We start from the raw sequence: 21,975 nt of genomic DNA on the forward strand, positions 1-21,975 counted from the left end.
GTCTTCATCGGCCTCTAGCGGGTTTCCTGTGCAAGGTAGGTGATGAACCGTTGCGCAGCGTCTGGTCTGGGACGAGCCCCCACAGAAGGACTTGGGGGTGGGGCATGTCTTCTGTGACGTCCCAACTAAGCACGCAGGGAACCCAATCAGAAACAAGGGTAAGAACGCCTGTGACTTGGCTGAGTGGTTACACTTTAGTGTCTGAGAGGCTCCCGCTTTTATCCCGAAAATGTTTTTCATGGCAGCCATCTCGAATAGGAGAACTCGTTTTTTGATCAACACGGGAATTCATTCGAGCTCGCCCAAGACCATCACACATACCATTTAGACCCCCCCTACCTACCTAGTAAAATGTAAAAAGTCTTGTGTCTGGCTGCTGAAATATAGAATTTTGACCTTCTAACCTTGTTGGGTTTACGGGCGTTTGCGTGAATGTCAATATTATTCTTTTTACCGGAGTCGTTTTACCAAATAGGTATTTCTTATGCTTATGATCCACCTCTTTACTGTGCTTTAAAATACCTCCAGGTTTGTCGGTTTCAGATGTAGAAAAATAAATGACCAAACGTTTACTTTTTCAGGTACATAACTACATAACTACTGACTACTGTATAGAATAATAGATTGTCTGAAAACAAGCCAGAATTATTTTTTGCTTATCAGTTCCATGGTGGGAACTCAAAAAAGATTTAATATTTTTCGATCTTTATATAATTGGCGTTCCGGAACACACCGCGCCTACATTTCAATTGGGTGCAGATCACGCATGCGCCAGTTGCATGTGGAACAAGATGGTGTAATGACTAAGGTATTTCTAGTGAGTATTACTCTTTTAGAAGTAACACTTGTTTTGTCAAGTTTACCGGACTATATTCTTGTCCTCGCCTCTCAGAGTGTTGTTCGAGACGATTTGATTAAAAATTGTTTATCTGGGATTTGGGTACAGTGAGAAGCGGCGTAGTCCATTTTAAAATTAGCGGCAGCCCATTTTTCACCGTCCATTTTAAAATAAGCGGCCGCCCATTTTTCATCGTCCATTTTAAAATAAGCGGCCGCCCATTTTTTCATCGTCCATTTTAAAATAAGCGGCCGCCCATTTTTCATCGTCCATTTTAAAATAAGCGGCCGCCCATTTTTCATAGTCCATTTTAAAATAAGCGGCCGCCCATTTTTCATCGTCTATTTTAAAATAAGCGGCCGCCCATTTTTCATCGTCCATTTTAAAATAAGCGGCCGCCCATTTTTCATCGTCCATTTTAAAATAAGCGGCCGCCCATTTTTCATCGTCCATTTTGAAATAAGCGGCCGCCCATTTTTCATCGTCCATTTTGAAATAAGTGGCCGGGCCCCCTTGGCCACCCCCCTGGTTACGCCCCGGATAGGAGATGACTGTTCCCTGGATGTGTGTTTTTTTTTTTTTTTTTTTGGTGTATTGAGCATTTTATAGTGTCACAGCTTCCTAAATTTGTTGGGTATATCTGTTTCAGGTCAAATATTATTTTTGTTGACAGTCAAGAATAATGCTCCTAAGAAACAGAAAATTAAGATTATTAAAGGTGTCGGTGATTTGCAGTTGGTACGTCTGAATGGAAATCAAAATACCAAAAACCTTAATTGTTTATTTTAAAAGAACAATTAAATTGTTATACCGTATTTACCGCTCTCATTGACCCTTTGAAAACAATGCATTTTAATTTCCTGACAGTAACCCAAGGATCGCCATAATAGTCCTATTAAGCGCGGATTGATCCCTATCACTAATTCGTCTTCCAGTTCCTATTTCGTATCAAGTAATCACGAAGAAATGTTCCATCATATACGAGCGACTATATGTATTGGCGTAGCGCTTGAGAAGAAAGTGTGATCGCAATCAACCAGACAAAGGGTGAGTTACTATTTTGTCTTTTTTACGACTCCATTTTCATAGACTTTAGACTGACCAGGCCCAACCTGCTAGAGCTAAAAAGCATCCTGCAGCTTAGAGAACTATAACCGAGCTAATGATTTTGTTTATTCCATGTGACCTTTGCTTTGGAGCCCAGTGCCCGGCCTTGCCTCTTTTGTGGCCTTCCTTATATTGATGGTAGATAAACCGAGTTTAAAGCATGACTAACTAGAGAGCCGTAGCAAAGTGGACGGATAATAAACTAGACGCTTTAAAAATAGAATCTAAAAAAAAAGACATGTAGATATACTTTATATGCGAATGGAGAATAATTCGGATGAATCAAGATTGGCTAATTCTGCTTTACAGCTGATAATTTTTTGGTCTTGATTACTCCGCTTTGGTCTTTTACAAGCAATCCCCATTCCATGAATTTTTAAACGATTTATCAAAATGTAGCTGTTACGACTAATAGAGCGCAGGTAAAGACACAATAAAGTCTCTCTTAGTTTAATTTACTAACGAAGAATTAAATGTATGAAAATGACAATGTTTATTATTAACGTTTTTGTCCTAATTTTTATTAGGACTGCGTAAGTAGCTTCTCGTTTTTCTCCCAAACCGCATAGCAAATACACGACGATTAATAGTTCTAATCGTAATTTCTTTTTCTTTTCAATCATATTTTTTTATGTTAGTAAATCAAATCATATTATCGGGTTTTGTGTTCCGACAGTGGGCAAAGTGTACCGTACTAGAAAAAACACAATAAAATCGAATTCGGCCTACTAGACAACCGTCTGGACCTTTCTTGAGATGATAAAGATGCCAGACAAGTTCAATCCCCGACATAAGCCGAATGCTCTTAGTTGTAGTAGGGCCTATTAATCTCATCGCGGTAATCTTTTTTCTTGTACATGTCTGTTTAACTTGGGTATCAAAGACCGAGACATGTAATTCCGTATGAAAGAAGACGGTCTAGTGCATGGGCAAAAGAATTTTAAAGCAATAGGCTATTATGATCTCAGCTATGAGCTAGGACTTGGGTGCCGGGAGTAGATATCGTATGCCAGAGCCGTAGCAGGCCACGTAAGATTGATGGGGGAGGGGAGGTAGAGAGGGGGGAGGGGCACAATGCAGAAACATTAAGAAAATATTGGGGGGCACAGCCACGCCCCTTCTGGTCATTACCTCTTTTTTTTTAAATTAGGGGGGGTAGGCACATGCCCCCAGTGCCCCACCCTCTTCTCCCTGTATGCATAGGTAGCCTAGTCCCTGTCCAACTGTTCGGGATCCCTGTGGTGGCCGTGAGGCAAGTGGGCTGGAAGAAAGAGATTCGAGTGACGTTACATCATCAACCACTTGAAGCCCGAAAACAATGCCAGGGACAGGTTGATATCCAAAATGTTTGCTATTTTTCAATAAGATATTCTGTAATTAAAAACACAAGGCGGCACCGAAGGGTTTGCTCGATGTCGTCCAAACAAATTGCAATATGTAGGACCTGCGAGTAAAAGAGTGAGAACCTAAAACTTTTAACATAAAAGACCCATAAGCTAACACTTATAAAGTGTCCTTCGATATCACAAGGGAAATGTGATTCTGAACGAAAACGAGCACTTCACCGTAGGCGTGTTATTGCGACTTACATTCTTAATAACAACATTTATAAAGCATGAAATCCTTTGCCGTGTTTTTGTTATTAAATAATTTAGACATGCAAATTAGGGATAAGCGAAAGCAGAATAAAATTTGGTGAGAATGAAGCCGAAATCTCACATTTTATTTGTTTATATTATTATGTCATCGTATCAATTTCAGAAGCATACAAACAACTCACAATATATTTATATCGGTTAATCTTTTTTAATTTATTTTACCTCGATAGTTATTTACGACGTCTCGTATAACTTTTTTCCTTCTTGCCAATCATTTCTATTTACTATGGATGATAGATAGGCAAATTGTGTGTAAATGTGCATTCGTTCTTATTTGCGCCACACAATGCGCGCGCATCTTGCTACCGAAAAGCGAAGCGCTAACCCTGAGGCGTAATTAAAAGTGATCTGTTTTGGGCTTCCTTAATGGCTAAATTAATGGCAAAAGGGTACTGAAGACACGCAAATAATACAAACATTGCTTACGCTTTCAGCAGTAATAATACAAACATTGCCTACGCTTTCAGCAGTACACCAAATAACCTTGCGTGCAATTAAAGGTTCCATGTCAAAACAGCTGATTTTTTCCCCAGTGTAGACTATAAGTGCCTTCTCGTTCTTAAGTGAGCATATTAATTATTAAATTGTGAACGACGATGATCCATTTGCCCAAATCGCCTTTTAAGGTAATAAAAGGCGGTGTAAATATTGAATCAAATGGTTAAACGTAAACAAAACTTAGATCGCTGATCAAAACGTAAGCATCATTCATTTCCTTGGTGTCTTTTACATTTTAGTTTTTGATTTCCATGTTTACAATGTTTTTGAAAAAGGGTGTGTCTATTTAATATGAATATATTGCTTTTTTGCCTCTTATCATGAAATATTGAAGTCCTTGCACTTGATTTAAAGCGCGTAGATCAGCGTAAGTATTGCAGGAGTAATTGCATTTTTTATATAAAAGCGAGCAAGATGCCCCTGTTATTGCATTATTTTTAAATAATTGTCAAAATTGCCTGATGCCTTATCTCCTCTCTCGATTAAGACATCAAGGCTTTTACACGGGGTATTATGTTGTTTTTTTCTGCTAAGTGTTCTATTCTTTTGATGAATTTTGCAGAGAATGATAGCCACACGCCTAACTTGAAGTCTTTGATTGAATATTGAATTCGAGAATGATTGCATTTTTACCTTCTACCTAGTAACCAGTCTTAAAAACCTCGAAACCTCAGGAAAATAGAAAGTTTACAATAAAAAAGGTAAGATTGAACTGCCCTCTCTTGGGTTCAAAAGGCCACTCACTCAAGTAAAGCTTACGCCTCTCACTCTGAGCCTGTCACTTATTTTAAGAAAAAGTGCGTTTTCAAGCCTTTGTTTTCCGGACCTTTAGTCCAAGTGATAAATAGCAATCGGTCAACGGTAGTGGCAAGAGAACTCGCTTTAAAGGTAATAGTACATTTGTTAGAAAAGGATACCTTAGCTAAATGACAATGGAAGCCAAGAAGCAATACTTGACTTTATATCAAGGAAGACCTCCTCTTAGTCCGGATGTCTTATTTTCTTTATCTACCGAAATAAATCATTTTCAAACCTTACTTTTATTTTTCAAATAGATGCCATTTTTGTCATCCTATCATATGAATGCTAAAATAGCAGGGGGAAATAATCTCTAATGAGAAAGTCTATGTTTTCCAATTTTTTTAATTCTGTTCATTAGAAATTAACCCATCGCAAATGTTATTTATTTTTTTTTTTTGCAATATGCACATCATTAATGATTTATTCATCATTCACAGACCGCTAATCCCAAGCAGAGAAAATAATTGTGCACCGTTTGTACTATCGCATTAGAAATAAACACAACATTAGAAATTAGAAAAAAAAAATTTAAATAAACACAAAAAATGATGAAATGCTTGGTTCAAATTGAAACTCAAACACCAAAACACAAGTACCTCGGAACCTGAACTGCTTGAATTACTACGACGCGTGCTTTTCGACTGCCGACTTTCCCCTCTCGTTCAGGGGCGTAGCCAGGGGGTTGGCCTAGGGGGCTCGGCCCCCCTTTTAGCAGCCAAAAATACAGTTAATGTATGAGACATTATCTAAAATACAGGAGAAAATGCCTTGAAAGACCCTTTTGGGCCCCCTCCTGTTAAAAGTCCTAGCTACGCCGCTGGCGTTGCACTTATATCTATTCAAGATCTAGTTTAGTAGGGTAGAAAACTTGTTGTCAAAATTATTTCGTTTGAACCTGAATTGAGCCATTTAAATTCTCATTAAAGATTATTTTTATTTTAAAGATTATCATTATTTTTAATCTGAATCCTTCACTGTACCTTCACTGTAATCTGCGTCAAAACAATCAATCAAAATAGTGTTCCAAGTAGTTTCAAGTGCTTTGTGTTTACCAGTACACTCTTTTTTATAAGAACTTTTCTGTAAGAAAAAAAGTCCAGCCTGAGATTTCACCAAATTCTACGAAGCTACCGTTCTTTATAATTTTTTTAACTAATTTAATATTAGATACAATCGTTTTCTAGTATTTTAGAGAAACGTTGTTCATTTCCATTAAAAGTTCTAGGAATGAATTTTGGAGTATTCTCCATGAATATTGTTTTTCGTGTTTAAAACATTTTCTTAATTTTTCCCGTTTCTATAACACCCAAAAAAAAACTGATAAACGCATATAACTACACGACTACGTAAGCCGTACAATGAATGTCAAAATTCACTGGATATAATAAAAAAAAACATTACCTCCTAATAGACCAATAAAAGGGCATTTTCACAGTTATTATCTAGTCGTTTGGTGATTCTTTCTTTAAAATCGGCTCAATTGAGCCAACCCGGAATGAATTTACGAGCAACTAAGCGTAAAGAATAATTTCCTAATCAAAAGAGAAATACCCTTGCAATAAAAATTAGGTTGACCAATCCGCACGTACTCGTCGATTCACAGGTGTCTAGCGCTACTAAAAAAGGGCATCTAGGAGTAGACCCTATCCAGTAAGCACAGACTTTGGACCTCAATTTCGGTTCACTACCGCCAGTAAACAAAAAAGAACAGCATCGTGTAAGTGATTTCTTCTTTTTTTTAAACTGTAAATTATGTATAGCTTACAATCTATTCCATTTCACCGTTTAAGAAATCAACAACAGAAACAGACACACTATCATCATAACTAAGAGTTAGTAGTTCGTTGTAATATCTAAGCGTTAGTAGTTCGTAGGTACTTCGCATATGAAAAAATATACAATTCACAGAAAGTCGAGTCTAAGGGTTAGTGTTGCTAAACTATTTTTCGTTTTCGTAGTTTACACCCCGAAATATAAAAAACATGTTTGTGTGAATAATTAACATAAAGTTGTTGCAGTAAGCTTCGATAGATCGAAAATAAAACACAAATATCTTAATAATAAAAGGAGACCGGTTTTAGTTCGCCAGCATGTGTGATGTTTTTGTTTTGATCTTTTTAGCTGATAGATAACCTGTGTACAAGCTCATAAAGTGTTCATGTGATATTTCCACCTTTCTGATTACACATAACAAACAAAGCTTGCCATTTCAGCAATTATTTGGGCTACTCTTTTTTTTCTTTTTTTTTCAAGAGCAGCCGAACTTAGTTTTGACAAATAAACTTTCGGTTTGCGGAGAAAACGAATTCTGAACTTCAATCATCATCAAAAAGAATGGAATAGCTTCTGAAAACTCCTAATAGTTTGATACTAGAATATAAAAAACCGCATGTAATTTTTTTAAATTGATTTCGAGTTTTGGTGTCTTGGGAATTCCCCTTCGGAAACCTTTAGGTGAAATATAAAAGGCGTAGGTAAGGTGATCGGAGAGCTATTGTAAATAAAATCGCAAGTAAAAAGCTTAAAATATAGATGATACAAACGAATTTGAGTGATAACACGGCAATAGCGGACGAAAATGGATTCCGAACAGATGGTACTTTTACCTAAAACCAAACTCGGCCCGAATCCGTTGAATTGCTGTTTGCCATTGATGAAGCCAAAAGGTTAAATAAAACGACAAACGACTCCAGATCAAATTGTGATGAGATTCATGCCACGATTAGATTGTTTTATTTCAACTATTTCATTATTTCCCAATTTTTCTCTTTTTATGTAAGTTATCATACGATATTGGAAAAGTGTAAATACGCTTTTTTTTATAAGAACGTCTTATTTTCAGTTGAGGCTGGGCCGTTCTTATTTTTGGGACATTTTATTTGTAAGGCTGAATAAGTTCTTAACGATGATCTTAAATTTTAGTGTATATAAGAACATAATACCCAATGAATTATTAGGAAGAGAATTACACTAATGATCAATGGCAATAATAGGTTGTTAATATGAGCACAATTTGATTCTGCATTTAGAACGCATCAGGACTAAAAATGAAAAAGAGTTTGTGCTATCTGAGCCTCGGCATGTTCTTAGCATGTTCTTAAAATTTGATGAAATCTCAGGCTTGACGTTCTTATAAAAAAAGCTTCTTATAAAAAAAGAGTGTATCGTTTTATGATCATCCAGTTTTATTCTACGTTGCTCTATCGCCGCACAACAAACGACGGCCCGTCATTGAGCTATTTGAACAAAGGTAGGAGATTACTGAAAAAATCTTATAAGAATCGATGGACAAATGCAAGGAAATGAATGTTTTACAAGACACTCTATTAGCGGTCTCTCACGTCATCATTAATGAATTCTCATTGACAAAGTGTGAACCGGTAATGAAAACCGTCAAAAGCGTACACGTGACAGACGACTCTCACATGTGGTACGCATTCACATTTTTCACGTCGTTAATCGAAGTCCAGGCATTACTATTATTAAGAAATCACAAATTGCGGCAAAAGGTTTCTTTTCATTATATTGGTCAATAGAATTGGCTTGACAAAATACTTACAGTCCTGGGAAATCCTATCTGGGTAACATCCCAAAATTCTAACGATAGATTTTCTGTCAGCCATTTTATCATCGTGGATTCTATTGTATGGAGCGCACTTTGCGAAAAACTCTAGTAAGTATAACCTTTTTCTGAACAGTTTTTTATACTGAGCTACTGTCAGCATTTTATCATCGTGGATTCTATTGTATGGAGCGCACTTTGTGAAAAACTCTAGTAAGTATAACCTTTTTTTGAACAGTCCTTTTACTGAGCTACTGAATCTCTTTTATTCCTAAACCATGAGTTAACGAGTAAAAATATATAATCTGGCGATAATATTGAATAAGAGGTGCATTGATATTTGAAGATGTCTTAAATGATTGGATCATTTGAAGCATTTTATCATGACAAGATGCATTGCGGACGAAGCATAAAATGGATTGAATATGAATTCCTGATGTTCCTATCAAAATAAAAATACGGTGTCTGATTGAGGCTGTACTCAATAGGTACCTGAATCTGTTGCAATTGATACTGTCGGTTTTAAACTGCACTTTCATAAAATGTCTGTACCTTTTTTACTTTTAAAATACGAATTTTGTTTCTCGGCCGTATTCCCAGGTGCGCCCAAGGCCGTTTTCTGGTTAAGATTTCGCTAATATTATATGGTTATTTGAGTGTTTTTCCGTATACCTTATTAGCCTTTTAGAGAAATTATGCCCAGTGCCCGGAATTTTAAGAAAAAAATGAATGTGAGTTTAAATTCACAAATTTACCAGTTTACCACCAACCACCATACCGTACCATAGCGCCCGGATTTAATTTTCCGGGTCTTTTTGGGGGAAGACAGCGTTCATCACAGTAAGCGTTTTCATAGAATAGAAATATATCTGTACAAAATGCACAACCCGGGATGCATGGGATCTCAGTTTCGCTCGTGCAACTTTGTCACGTGAAACAAACAAGGCAGACATCGATTACCATGTATGACGCTGGCGTGAATGTTTGAAGCGCGTTCAGATACTCAACTTTTGATTCTAATTTCTCATAAACGCAGACTGTTCGAAAAGGAATAAATTATTTAGTTTTCAAATTATCTTTAAAAAAATACTCTCGAATTGACTATCGGGAATTTATTCTTGTGCAACACTGGTCCTCTTGCCCCTCTCACACAATTTGTCTTAGCGTTTGGACCTAGTAGGTGGCGTAAATTCGGGAATGGATCTTTGTTGGCAAGAGTGCATTTATTTTTTCAAAGATTGTTAGGATATTTATGGCGTAAAATCTTTATTTTAGGGTCAATCGCGAAGTTTGGCAGGTCAGTTTTAAGCCAACAATTCGTGTGCTTAAGCTGGCGTTTCGGTAGGTGTTACTGTGAGACAAAGGCCTTGCATTGGGAGTTTTCCGTACGCGTTTGCTTTTGCAAGCGTTGCAGCGCAATATTAGTACTATAACCCCTGCTAAATGCGCTCAGTGGTACCGATTCATGCAAACATATTTACCACCATGTCTGAATGGTGAGGTGATCGAGGGCTAATGCAAAGTGCAGCGAAACGCTCTATGTAGAACTTTAACATGACTCACCGTTATTGAAATAGATTTTTCGTTATTGAATGTAAAGAACGCGCAAATGCTTGTATAAACCCAGTAATGTATGTCATATTCACGTGAATATGACTGTCTATAAATGCTATTGAATTTCACTCTTTGTTATAAAGATGTTAATAAATATGTGTTGCACACAGTTGACTGTCAATTCGCCTTATTGTTTATCGATTTTTTGTTAATGGTCGAATGAAAACGCAGATAAAAGTATATTTTTCCCTTTGAATGACGAAAGGCGCGAATGACTGTCGATTTTTGCGATTGAATGTTACTGGCGATGTAAATATCGCTAATGAAATTTGTGTTTACGCAAATGAGTGCTTTATGACACGTTATTGATCGTATATTGCCGCAAATGAATGTAGATTTCCTGGTAATGAACAGCAAAAGGTGTAGTACCAATATTGCGCTGCAACGCTTGCAAAAGCAAACGCGTACGGAAAACTCCCAATGCAAGGCCTTGGTCTCTAGCCGCACCCCTATCTCCCATCCGGGCTTATAATCCTGGTCTTGAAATGTCAGCTTTTATAGCCGCTTTAAGAGAGCTTATTGCTTGCTCCACAATGTTCAAAAAGGGGCTGTAGGGTGGTAGCATTTTCAGCTCTGTATTGGGCCCGGGTATCGCAGGGTTGCGATGTGGTGGCGGTCCATCTCAAATAAATATCACCCTCTCGTCTGGGTCGAGGTTAAGTCTAGCCTGCGTAAGAAAGTCACTGAACCGCTGTACGTTCATGCCACCAATAATTGCCGAGTGGAATACAAGACCATTGATTGGTGATATTGCCATTGTTACGGTAATGTTCCTCCCACGCTGCCCGCTATAGGCTCGCTCTCCTTGTCTCGCCCTCCCGTGACTTCTTGCGGTCCAGATATTGTAGCCGCATTCATCTACAAAGACCGAATGATGCACGACACCACGGTTCATGAACCAGTTGCCGTAGTCTACTCTCTTCTGTAGAATGTCAGGTCTGTTCCTTTCCGCTTGGAGGGGCCTTGCCAGCTTTACACGGAACAACATTCCATCTAGCGTTCTCGCTACCGTGCGGTCGTGAATCCTTGGTTTCAAAGGCAGTCACCTTCTTAGTTCTTGATTGATACGGCTAAGAGTAAGAAGGCAGTTGTCGTTGATGATATCGTTTAGGCAGTCTCTCATCTCGTCATCTACTCTTACGTTATTTCTTCCACCTCGTGGTCTTTCTTCAATTCTCCCTTCTCGTATGTATCTAGCAACGATACCACGGGCTGTGGAAGGGTTGACCCCCAATGTGTCCGCCACCAGGAGATAATCTTCCTCTTCATCTTCGAATGACCGTATAATTCACTCGAGGTGCTCAAAGGGGATTCTAATTTTTGGAGGCATTGCAACGGTACTGGACAATGGCACGAACTGTACAGTATTGCCGAATAGAAAAAAACTGTACAATGTTGTCTACATTTATACCGTTATTTGGAAAGGGTTGCATAACCTTTTGTCCGAATGCGAAAGCTTATAAAATATCTAATTTGGTAAAAAAAAAAAACACTCAAATTTTCTATTGTTTTATTGAAAAAAGATTTTTTTTGGTTAATGAATGCAAAGAACGTCTAAATGTTTGTATAATCGCACTAATTTATGTCATGTCCGTATAAATGGTTGTCTATAAATTCAATTGAATTCACTCTTTTTGTTAAAGATGTCAATAAACACTTATAAATATAAGTCTATAGATTTTTTGTTAATGATCGAATAAACACGCAAATTAAAGTACAATTTTCGCCTTTGAAACGAAAGGCGCGAATGACTGTCGATCTTTGCGATTGAATGTTACTGACGATGTAAATATCGCTAATGAAAATTGTGTTCACTCAAATGAGCGCTTTATGACGAAAATGAATGTATATTCGCCTTATTGATCGTAAATTGCCGCAAATGAATGCAGATTTCCTGGTAATGAACAGCAAAAGGTTTAGGTCGCTATACTGAAATTATCTCATTTCCATTTGATTTCTTGCGGCACTAAGACTCGTTAAAGGGTATAACTAGAACGACTACAGACAAGCTGTAGAAAAAAACTAGATGGTATTCGTAGGCGTGTTGTAGACAAGGTTATAAATCAACACAAGGTTGAAAGGTATGTTAAACGCTGTTTCAGTAGTTGCGCTGACGTTTCGGGCGTTAGCCCTCGTCGTTAGCCGCGTTAGTTCGTCGAATGCGAACTACTCTGCCCAACTACTCTGTTTATTCTCAGAGGCGTTTAACATACCTTTCAACCTTGTGTTGATTTATAAGATTCATTAAAGTTTTTTATATAAGTTGGTTTCAGAATCTTCGCTCCAATTGAACGTTTTGTTTCAGATTTTCAGAGAGAGTGAGCATAGCTCCGCCAGCATGGAATTGTTCACCTCGTACCACGCCATCACGGTTATGTACAGCCTGCTGGCTGCCGGCGCCTTCGTGCTGAACGGGATTGTCCTCATCATCTTCCTCGCCACCAGGTCGTTACGCACCATCCCCAACATGATCCTCTTAAGCATGGCCTGGGCAGACTGGTTAATGGCGTGCCTAGCTGATGCTGTCGGCGCCTATGCAAATGCCAACAACTGGCCTTCCATGGTAGGAGGGCTGTGCGTGTACTATGGATTCATCACCACGGCACTCGGGCTGACCTCCATGATTCATCTGACAGCACTTTCTGTGGAACGCTTTGTGACGGTAACCATCCCCATGGTGAGGCCAATTACCGAGACGCAAATGCTACTCGTCGTTACATTCCTTTGGGCGTTCTCCTTCCTCTGGGCTATTTTCCCACTTGTCGGATGGTCCTCTTACGGCCCAGAGCCAGGATACGCGGCCTGTTCCATCGCCTGGTACCGCCAAGACCTAAACAACATGTCGTACATCCTTTGCCTGTTCATGTTCTTCTTCTTCCTACCCATCGTCATCATGATCGCTTGCTTCTCCTCGATCTATTTTACCGTCAGGAAGTTGACCAGGGACTCCATGAGAAGATGGGGAGCCAGCAGCGACTCCACGCAACAGACGCTGGCGGCTGAAAGGAAGACGGCTTGGATGTCATTCATCATGGTGTTGGCATTCCTGTTTGCCTGGGTGCCATACGCTGTAGTGTCCCTCTACGCGAGCTTTGGAGGCGTGACGACCATTCCCAAGTTGATGAGCACTCTCCCGGCCATGTTAGCCAAGACTTCCGCTTGTTATAACCCCATCATCTACTTCTTCATGTACAGCAAGTTCCGCAAGGCTTTTCAACGGTTCTTCTTCAAAAACGTGATCAGGCCTTCTCAGACAGGTGGCTCGAGCACAATCAACTCGGCGTCTGTCATTCCGACGTCCTTCCCAAGAGCTTCGTATGCTGCGAGGTCTTCAAGTGCGCTACCATCATCAACCGCATCGCATTCTTTACCAGGAGCCGTGAATGAGCTGAATGTGGAATATTTAAAGACGAACAGTGCCAACTAACAACGTCCGCGATGACAGCAAGGACTGGAAACCAGGTTATTCTAAATAAGGGATCCAAAATGATGACCCTTCATTGTAGGAGTGAATACAGGCAGTACGCAGTACGTTCTAATAGAAAAATAATGGAAAAAAGATCATATAATGTTACAGAAAGCTCTAACACGAGTTTCAGACAGTAACGAAAATTAGCTTTTTGTGGCTAAAGCAAATAATGCTATGATAATGGCAAAAAAAAAACTACTCAAACCATCCCGATTGAGAATATAGTACCGTTGGAAAGGCAGGTGGCTACTCTATCACATACATACTGTATATAAAAAATGCTTGTTGCATACTTTTTTCATGGAGTTTAGCAATGTTTACATTTTAAAAGGCAGAGAGCGCACGGCTCATAAAATACGATGTCCTATACACGAGACGAAAATATGATCACTGTTTGTCCGAAAAAAATATGGGTCCTTTAGCATTTCACCTAGGTTTTGAGGATCGAGTATCATTGAAATTATCTGTGATCTATACGAATACCCGAAGGACCCAACTTTGAGCAAGGTAGCAAGCATTTAGTGCGAGGTAGAATTGCTGTTACCCACACCAAAATGGTGCCGTGTTTTTGTCATGCAATACGATGAAATGAAATGGTTAGAAAAAATAAAACTGTTCAAAGGGTCTTTATTTCATTTACGACTAGTCTGAAAAATATGCATATTGAATGCTTTATATTAATATTTGGTTAGAGCACTGAGAAAACAAAGACGAAAAAAAGGATTTAGCGATTATTACATCTCTAGTGAGACGGAACAAAATATGATGTTTAGCTACACAGCAAAAATGTCAAAGCAAATTATATCACTGTTTGTGCAAAAAAAATGTGGGTCCTTTAGCATTTCATCAAGGTTTTGGGGGTTATACATTATCTAATTTATATGTAAGCTAATATATAGATATCTAAAGGACCCATCTTTCAGCGAGATAATCAGCATTTCGTACAACAAGTTTAGTAAACTATGATAGCGGCAATGACACCATGTTGGGACATGTAATGCAAAGTAAATGGCTTCAAAATTGCAGAATCATTTAAAATATCAATAAGTGGCTACTTTAAAATGCAAGCAGGATATACGTTTAATATTTGTATAAGGTTATATTTACATTTCAAGCCAGCAACCAAGAGGAAAAGCACTTTATTTTCACGTCTAATAAAGGTTAAGACGCCGCATGTAGCCAAAATTGTTTCCTCCCACAAAAATACACGCGGGCTCTCGTAGTTCACCTTATATGGTGATCATTTCGCGCCAACTCGAGCTTTATCCGTGAGGGGTCTGGGCAAGTAGGTGTTTTAGAGACTGGTATATTCAAAAGGCTGTAAAAAATCGGGGATTATGGGAAATCGGGGCTTTTAGTAATTAAGAATTTTCTATCATAGGAGATATTAGATGTCGATGGATGAACCGTTTTGGAGGATATTCCTTCAGATGCACTTTGAATTTGTGTCGGAATAAAGAAAAAAAACTTGAAACCTGAGCGTGGTTTGTGCATGCAATGGTTTGGGTAATAAAACGTACGCGAAGGCTTAAGTAATTGGCCCAAAACAAGGAAGATTAAAACCATTTTGGAATAAACTATTACGGCGAGCCTAAAGAAACTGTTTTAAGGGTGTTCTGAATTTAGGTTAGGTTGTTATGCGACCTTGTTTGCTACGCTGACGCGCGCTCTCGCAATTATAGGCGGGGAAAATCGCTTCCGGTTTGGAAATCGGGCTTTTAAAGGCGCGCGCGCGTTTGTTTACAAACTTTTCGCCGGTCAAGAATGCACAGATTTTCGCTCAAGTCAATAAGTCCACTCAACGATCAATGCAACCAGCGCTTGTAAACCTTTTTCCAGTATATCAAACATTGTTAGCGCGGTAAAACATTTTCCGTGCGATTGCGAGTCCCAAAACAAAACATGGCTCCTCTTCTAAGGAGACACTTGTGCAAGACATCAACAAACACTTGCGGCCGATCTCACTTACTCCTTTGATATCTAAGGTCGCCGAGGAGTTCGTTGTTGTCAAACATTAGTTGATGACCCAAGGCAATTTGGCACGGGTGCCGAGCTCCAATACCATCGAAGCACTAATTAGCATGTATCACACTTGGAACAGCGCGACCGACGGAACTGAGTCCACTGTCAGAGTGGGTCTTTTTGACTTTATGAAAGCGTTCGACTTAAAGCCGCATTGTCACCAGTTTACTTCCGGAGGTCCGACGAAAACCCCAACCGAATCCGAGATATTTAACAGGCCATCCGCTCTAAATTATCAATCAAATCCTCAAACAAACTGCTTTTAATATTTTGAAATATTTTTCCGCGTTTTCCGTTAAAAATCATCAGATATTGTTAGGTAATCGACCGGAAGTAAACTGGTGACAATGCGGCTTTAATAGATCATAATATCTTGCTCACCAAGTTACAGGCGTATGACATTCCCGACTCCATCTGTGCATGGGTAACAGACTTCCTCACAGATCGCAAGCAGCGCGTGAAACTGGGCCAAGATTGTTTGTCAGAATGGGGCGCGGTCCCAGCAGGAGTTCCCCAAGGGACAAAGTTAGGGCCTTGGCTTTTTATCGTGATGATCAATGAGCTCGACCTAGATGACACGGAACTCTAGAAGTATGTCGACGATATACCGAGGAAACTACTAAAAAGGCAAGGAAACGACTCTACTGTTTACGCCAACTCAAGCGAGCCAGCCTGGGGTCCGAAGAACTTCATCAATTCTATCTAACTTGTATCCGCCCGATCATGGAGTATGCGTGTCCAGTCTTCCATAACAGCCTTCCGGACTATCTGTCCCAAGACCTTGAGATCATCCGAAGAAGAGCATTGCGCATAATCTATCCTTTCAAGAACTTACGTTACACGAAACCGTGGTCTGGTCAGACTGTGAGCGTCGTGGAGCGCTCGTTTGACAAGATCTTAGCGGAAAAAAGCAACAGGCTCCACGAGTTGCTTCCCGTGTTTTATGATTGTAAATATGCCTTACGTAATAAGCGTAAATTTATAATCCCGAACTTTAAAACTCTCCGCTTTAAGCGTTGATTCATCGTACACGATGCCCTGAAGGCCTGATATCCGTAATTTTTAAGTGTATTTTAATGTTTCATAATGTTAATAATTCATTTTTCAACTTTAGAAGTTGCAAAGAATTTAATAGACTATCTCTCTACACTGTCATCGGAATCTGGTAACAGGGACATCGCAAATGCCTTATATCGGGCTCATATCCAATGCCATATATCAGTGCTAAAAAAAGAAAAAGAAAAGCTCTGCTAGTAGGGTACTTTTTCACTTTACAAACATGATAGACTTGTCGGTAATAAAGAAAGAAACATAGCATCACTGGGAAATTCAACGAGAGTCACAGCGGCCGACAACAATTGGCCCAACCACTGAACTACCGCACGTTTGCTGCAAATTCCAGCCCATTCTTCCCGGATACAAAACTAACGGTGGGTGGGTCGGTGGGTGAGCCATATTAGATGCGGTAAGTGTCGGTCTACCTGTGGAAATTCATAGATCCGACACGCGCACGAATATCCAATCAAAAAGCAGCAAATAGAAGCAAGCAAAGTGCAACCCAAATGTCCCACAAAAGTCCCACAAGTTGTACAACATGTCGGATGCGGCCTGTGAATCCTGCTCGGATTTATCTAAAATATAAACTTTAATCGGGGTTTTCCTGTGACTTGGGAAATAAAACATGGTCACCTAACATGATGGAAACTTGTCTTGTTGTCCAAGCTTGGTGAAAACCTTGTAGAGAAGCATAGATATAGATACTTAACTACGAGTTTCGTTGTTGAACGGAAACGGCACAAATCCAGCTCAAAATATGAAAATAATAAGATGAAGCGGCGCTCTCTACTATGTGTTTATGTGTTTTCAAAGCTATTTTTGTCAACTTGCAGTGATTAAAGTTCGGGGAAAAGTAGAACCGAGAAAGCCAAATTCGCTGTTTACGCCTGACTTTCTGAGTTTTATCAGCAAATGTCAAGATTTAAAGCAAAAATGCAAACGACAGTCTCATTCTTTTATGAAAAACTAGTTTGATATCAAACACAAGTGTAATGGTAGGACTTACACTGCTCTTGTATATGTGTTTTTTGTTTTTTTTTTTCGCTTCTTCGTAGTAAATTTCACGTTTTTTTCTGCAATTTGAGTCCCCTTCTACGCTAAAAGTGGCCGATTAAAAAGAAAACAGGGCTAGTGGCCGGTTAAAAAGAAAAACAGAGCTAGCACTTTTTACGCTGACCGGAAAATGCTTATTTGCTCGTCCAGATTTGCAAAAAAAATAAAATAAATACTCAAACCAATATTTTTTGCCGTCGATTGCCGACTTTTTATGGGACATTTCTGGGACCACATGGCTGTTATTGCATCATCTCTTTCCTGATTGGCTATTCGTGCGCGTGTGATTGACATGTCGGATCTATGAATAGGCCAGCCTCAGCCAGGGTCTTCGTCAGGTAGCCGCAATTAAACATTACCCAGAAGACCCTGGGGGCGAGGTTGAGAAACGCCGTATATCTTTCTGATCAAGAAGCTTCCATTTTCTTGACCTTTTTCGATGTTCAGAAAAGAAATACAACTGCAGGTCTTGGGTTTCTTTTCAATGCTTCCATATTTGGTGAGAAAAGTGGAGTATTTCGGTTTGTTATGCAACGAGATATCGTCGAGAAAACTCGTAAACAAACAAGATTTCCCCGCGTAATTTTCGGACACTGAACCTTGTAACCTGACTTGCTATTTGACCACTACTCGGTGAGCCTACTAAGAAATAAAAAAATAATGATTATGAAGAGAGATTGAGGGCGAGAATCACACAACGCGTTTCTTGTCTACTCCATGATTGTTTTACTCTTTCGCACTCATTTTTCCTCAATTTAACCTATAGCCATTATACATGCTATAGGGATAGGAATAAAGTCAAGGATTCTCGGAAAAGGTATCCCAGTTACCACGAAAAAAAGGCATTGCGCCTGCTATGTCGTTAACAATTCCTGCGCGCGGTCGCTAATTGAGAAGTGACGTCATAAAGGCATGCACTTGTATTCCAAGCGTCCCCTTGTGCGCGCCTGGCCATAGAAAACAACTCCCGCCCGTCATGAACGCAGTGACTGGCGTTGTCGGTGCCTTTGTACAGTATATATATACATGGCTTCCCAAAACACCGTCACAGAATGCCCAATCAAGAACAAGCTTGCCACGCCTCGTCAAAGGAAAAAATACAAGGTATATCCACCAACTACCAGTAAGCTGAGTAAATATAAGGAATTTAGTGCTAATATGGGCTCAAAGTGACTAAATCGCCATGCAAAGCACTCGGTAGCTGAGGTCTGAGGAGAGGGTCTGTTACTCTGAGTCTGCCCAGAATCTCGCAAATTTTCATTGGCGAGTACAACTATCAATGAAAATTATGAATTTCTTTCAAACAAATATTAGAATTCCAGTATCAGGTTATCAGTTTTGAATGGTAATATGTGTTGATGGCAGAAAAAAATTCCGTTCAGAACTGATGATCTGATACTGGAATTCCAATATTTGTTTGAAATTTAACCAAAACAACATTTATTCTAATCAGGTTAAAGTTAAGAAGAAAATGATTTCTGTTTTGGTGCTGTAATCATCTGTGTTGCACGTTACTTTTCCAGGTCTCATCCGGACGATCAGTCTTCGGACTCCTCAGACTCGGACACATTCCATCGCGTAGCTAAAGGTTGCTCGTTACCAAGTAGGACTAGTTTCACGGTGCGCAAAGCCAAACGCCTTGCGGAACTCAAGCGCCGAGAAAACGCGCACGAGGGGACCAGTGACAGTAGCTTACTTTCGTACAGCGAGCTAGAAGTACACGGGTCGGGAGTTGAGAAACAAAAGAAAGGAGACCCTAAATACAGAAAGGCAAAAAGAGGGACAGCTAGGAGATGGGTCGCTCCTATACAGAGCTTTGCGCAGGGTATGGTACCAGCCAATAGTCTTGTTGCCGTGGAAACCTATGGAATGCTGCCTTGTGTAGAACATCGCCCTCTTCGACTAGGTGTGTATTAAGAAAGCCAATAGGGGACTTGCGCTAAGAGATCACGTGACATTTCTGGGTAGCAAATTCAAAACAAAATAATCAAACAAAAAAATCAGAAATGACTGCGCCTAGAGAACTAGAGAACGACGAAAAAATAAAATCTTTCAATGAAACTAAACCTTTTCTGAAAAAAAGAACTCTGGATTCTATCGTAAGCGCTGAATAAGTTACATCAAGAGACTATGATGTAAGAGAACGAATCCCCCGTATTAGGGTATGTTCCAATGATGACGTCCGTAAAACCTATTTTTAGAACAAGCAGTTATTTTTAGATACGTCTCTGATTGGTTAGCGCTCACGTTTCCTAGCAACATGAGTCTTACGCGCGATCACATCTTGAGTAATGTGATCCGGCAAAGGATGTTTCGGAAATCTTTTTGACCGAAAATACCTTCCTTTTTTACAAACGCTGTAAAAATGATCTTCCATAGAGTACGCTGGAGCCAATCAACCGTTTCTGGGACATTGAAATGCATAAAGTGCGTGATTTTAGGATCTGGGATGAACTTTCCCAGTAAAAGTTTTCACTGCTGATTCGCAAGTTAGACACAACAATCAATCATAAATCTGTGTTTACAAAACACAATTCTCTTCCAATTCCCTTTTAATGAAAAAGCTACATCCAGAACTTAATACCATTATATTCACACCGATATTACAAATAAAAGAATTCAAGTCTTTATAATGAAGTAGATCTTATTCCAGTGACAAGGGTTTCTTGAGTGACATGATTTCTGAACATGTGCGTGAAAAATTGAAGTTCATTCATCTAAAAATGTTATAAATCATAGAAAAATAAGGGCCTTCTTGTATTAAAATACATAACATAGACTCTGAGAATGCCTAGGTATTCTATCTCACCGAATGTCAGAGAAAAAATAACTTTTTAGGAGTCTGCACGATGCATCTTGAATGAACTCCAAATTTACCGTCTCCCCGAAGTCTTCCCGTTCAATTATTTATATAACATTTAGATAAATGAACATTAGATAACTTAACAGATAACAGGACACCACCCCATAGGTAGCATTGTGATCATGAGCCTTGAAGAGAAGCTAAAAGGATAATAACAGGTAGCGAACGAAGTAAAGAAGTGCAGAGGGAAAAATTTGGTGTAAAATTGTACTAGCTCGTGGTGCCCATAACCAAATATGGCGCGACGAACCATGTATGGATGCTATGATTGACAAGTTCGCGCAATCTAAAAATAGCTTTCTTGGACGATATCATGGGCCACGGTGATTCGTTCTCTTAAATCATGGTCTCTTGGTTGCATTTTGTTGCTGTTATTTTGCCGCTAGAAGCCAGAGCGCGCGCTAGTTTGCCACCCAAACAGTCACGTGATCTTTTAGCGCAAGTCTCCTATTACGCGGCCACCATTCTATCCTCCCAGTCAATACCATGTCACACAATGCGGCCAATTCAAGCGCGAGGATACTTTCAATCATACAATCATGGTGAAATAAAATACCAGACCTCCATGTACTACTATGGTTAGATATTTCTTTCTAAATAGGGCGGTGTATTTTCCAATGGAAACATAATAACAAAGAATGGCTTATTCTTTATTCTTTAAAAGGGGTACATATTATCATTTGTGCTTATAGACCAGATGGTTTGCACATGGTACAGTGGTCCTTTTGTCGCGGAGAGTTTTAAAAAGGCCCGAATCGAATTTCGGTCAAACGTTCCGGACACTTTTTTTCGGTCAAGAACGTGTCCTTAATATGGGGTAGCACTGTGCCTTATTACTAGACCAGCCTTATACCAAACGGCTTCTTTGTGGCGAATAGTGGAATTTAATAGAGATACCATTACATTAAGCGGATGACTAGGATGACTTTGATAGTTTTCCGGCACGAAAACCCCCCAAAAACACGGAGCTCGCATACCACGGTCATCTTGGATAATGCGCTTCGCAGGGGAAGGTGGTGATGCGTGGGGTATCAAAGCCTACAGGTAGCGGATGACCGGGATTTCTTTCCAATGGTTGGGGGATGGTCAGCACTGAATTCTAATTATTCTTGGTAGCAGACGCCTTCAACGAGATGCCCATTTCAGGGGATTCAATAAAGAAGCAAAGCAAAGTAAGATCCAAGAGGAGAAACAAAAAATCCTTCCTTGAAGCGCCCCGCGGAAAAGCTAAGAGACCTATCGACACTGTCCATAATCTCAGCAAGACGATCACAGTAATACGGGTAACGCCGGCTCCTCATCCGGGGAATTAAGCTGCCAAATAATCAATGGGACTCCTTATTAAAAAGTGCCTAATTTCCATGCCAAATTTTCCTTTGAGTTGTGTTTAATGGCATCACAAAACGGCCTGCTGAGTATCAGCCAATTTTGTTT

The 21,975-nt window shown here is 39.5% G+C and overlaps 2 protein-coding genes across 7 annotated transcripts; both read left to right on the forward strand.

The window, feature by feature from the left end:
* Window positions 1-647: 647 nt before the first annotated feature.
* On the forward strand, window positions 648-15,021 carry LOC5520089 (melanopsin). 5 transcript variants are annotated; one of them, XM_048725524.1, is made up of 3 exons: window positions 648-817; window positions 1,774-1,885; window positions 12,384-15,021. In XM_048725524.1, the coding sequence occupies exon 3, from the start codon at window positions 12,417-12,419 to the stop codon at window positions 13,503-13,505; it is 1,089 nt and encodes a 362-aa protein (XP_048581481.1). In that variant the 5' UTR covers window positions 648-817; window positions 1,774-1,885; window positions 12,384-12,416; the 3' UTR covers window positions 13,506-15,021. The 5 variants fall into 5 exon arrangements, with proteins under 5 accessions (XP_048581481.1, XP_032220955.2, XP_032220956.2 ...); XM_032365064.2 differs by having other exon boundaries at window positions 648-808; XM_032365065.2 differs by lacking the exons at window positions 648-817; window positions 1,774-1,885 and adding an exon at window positions 6,437-6,619.
* Window positions 15,022-18,589: 3,568 nt separating this feature from the next.
* On the forward strand, window positions 18,590-21,910 carry LOC116603597. 2 transcript variants are annotated; one of them, XM_032365076.2, is made up of 3 exons: window positions 18,590-18,782; window positions 19,202-19,584; window positions 21,658-21,910. In XM_032365076.2, exons 1-3 carry the CDS (start codon window positions 18,655-18,657, stop codon window positions 21,852-21,854), a joined length of 708 nt encoding a protein of 235 aa, XP_032220967.2. In that variant the 5' UTR covers window positions 18,590-18,654; the 3' UTR covers window positions 21,855-21,910. The 2 variants fall into 2 exon arrangements, with proteins under 2 accessions (XP_032220967.2, XP_032220968.2); XM_032365077.2 differs by having other exon boundaries at window positions 21,661-21,910.
* Window positions 21,911-21,975: the final 65 nt, after the last annotated feature.

This window comes from Nematostella vectensis, chromosome 3 (assembly GCF_932526225.1).
Source record: "Nematostella vectensis chromosome 3, jaNemVect1.1, whole genome shotgun sequence".
In the NCBI taxonomy this organism is placed as follows: Eukaryota; Metazoa; Cnidaria; class Anthozoa; order Actiniaria; family Edwardsiidae; genus Nematostella; species Nematostella vectensis.

Excerpts from the sequence above, each read along its gene's own strand:
- LOC5520089 (XM_032365063.2), top strand. The coding sequence starts at position 8,549 with ATGGAGCGCACTTTGCGAAAAACTCTA. Across the intron at positions 8,576-12,383 it reads GCACTTTGCGAAAAACTCTA|ATTTTCAGAGAGAGTGAGCA; the intron begins GTAAGTATAACC and ends GTTTTGTTTCAG.
- LOC116603597 (XM_032365076.2), top strand. The coding sequence starts at position 18,655 with ATGAACGCAGTGACTGGCGTTGTCGGTGCCTTTGTACAGTATATATAT. Across the intron at positions 18,783-19,201 it reads GTCAAAGGAAAAAATACAAG|GTCTCATCCGGACGATCAGT; the intron begins GTATATCCACCA and ends TTACTTTTCCAG. Across the intron at positions 19,585-21,657 it reads ACATCGCCCTCTTCGACTAG|CAGACGCCTTCAACGAGATG; the intron begins GTGTGTATTAAG and ends TATTCTTGGTAG.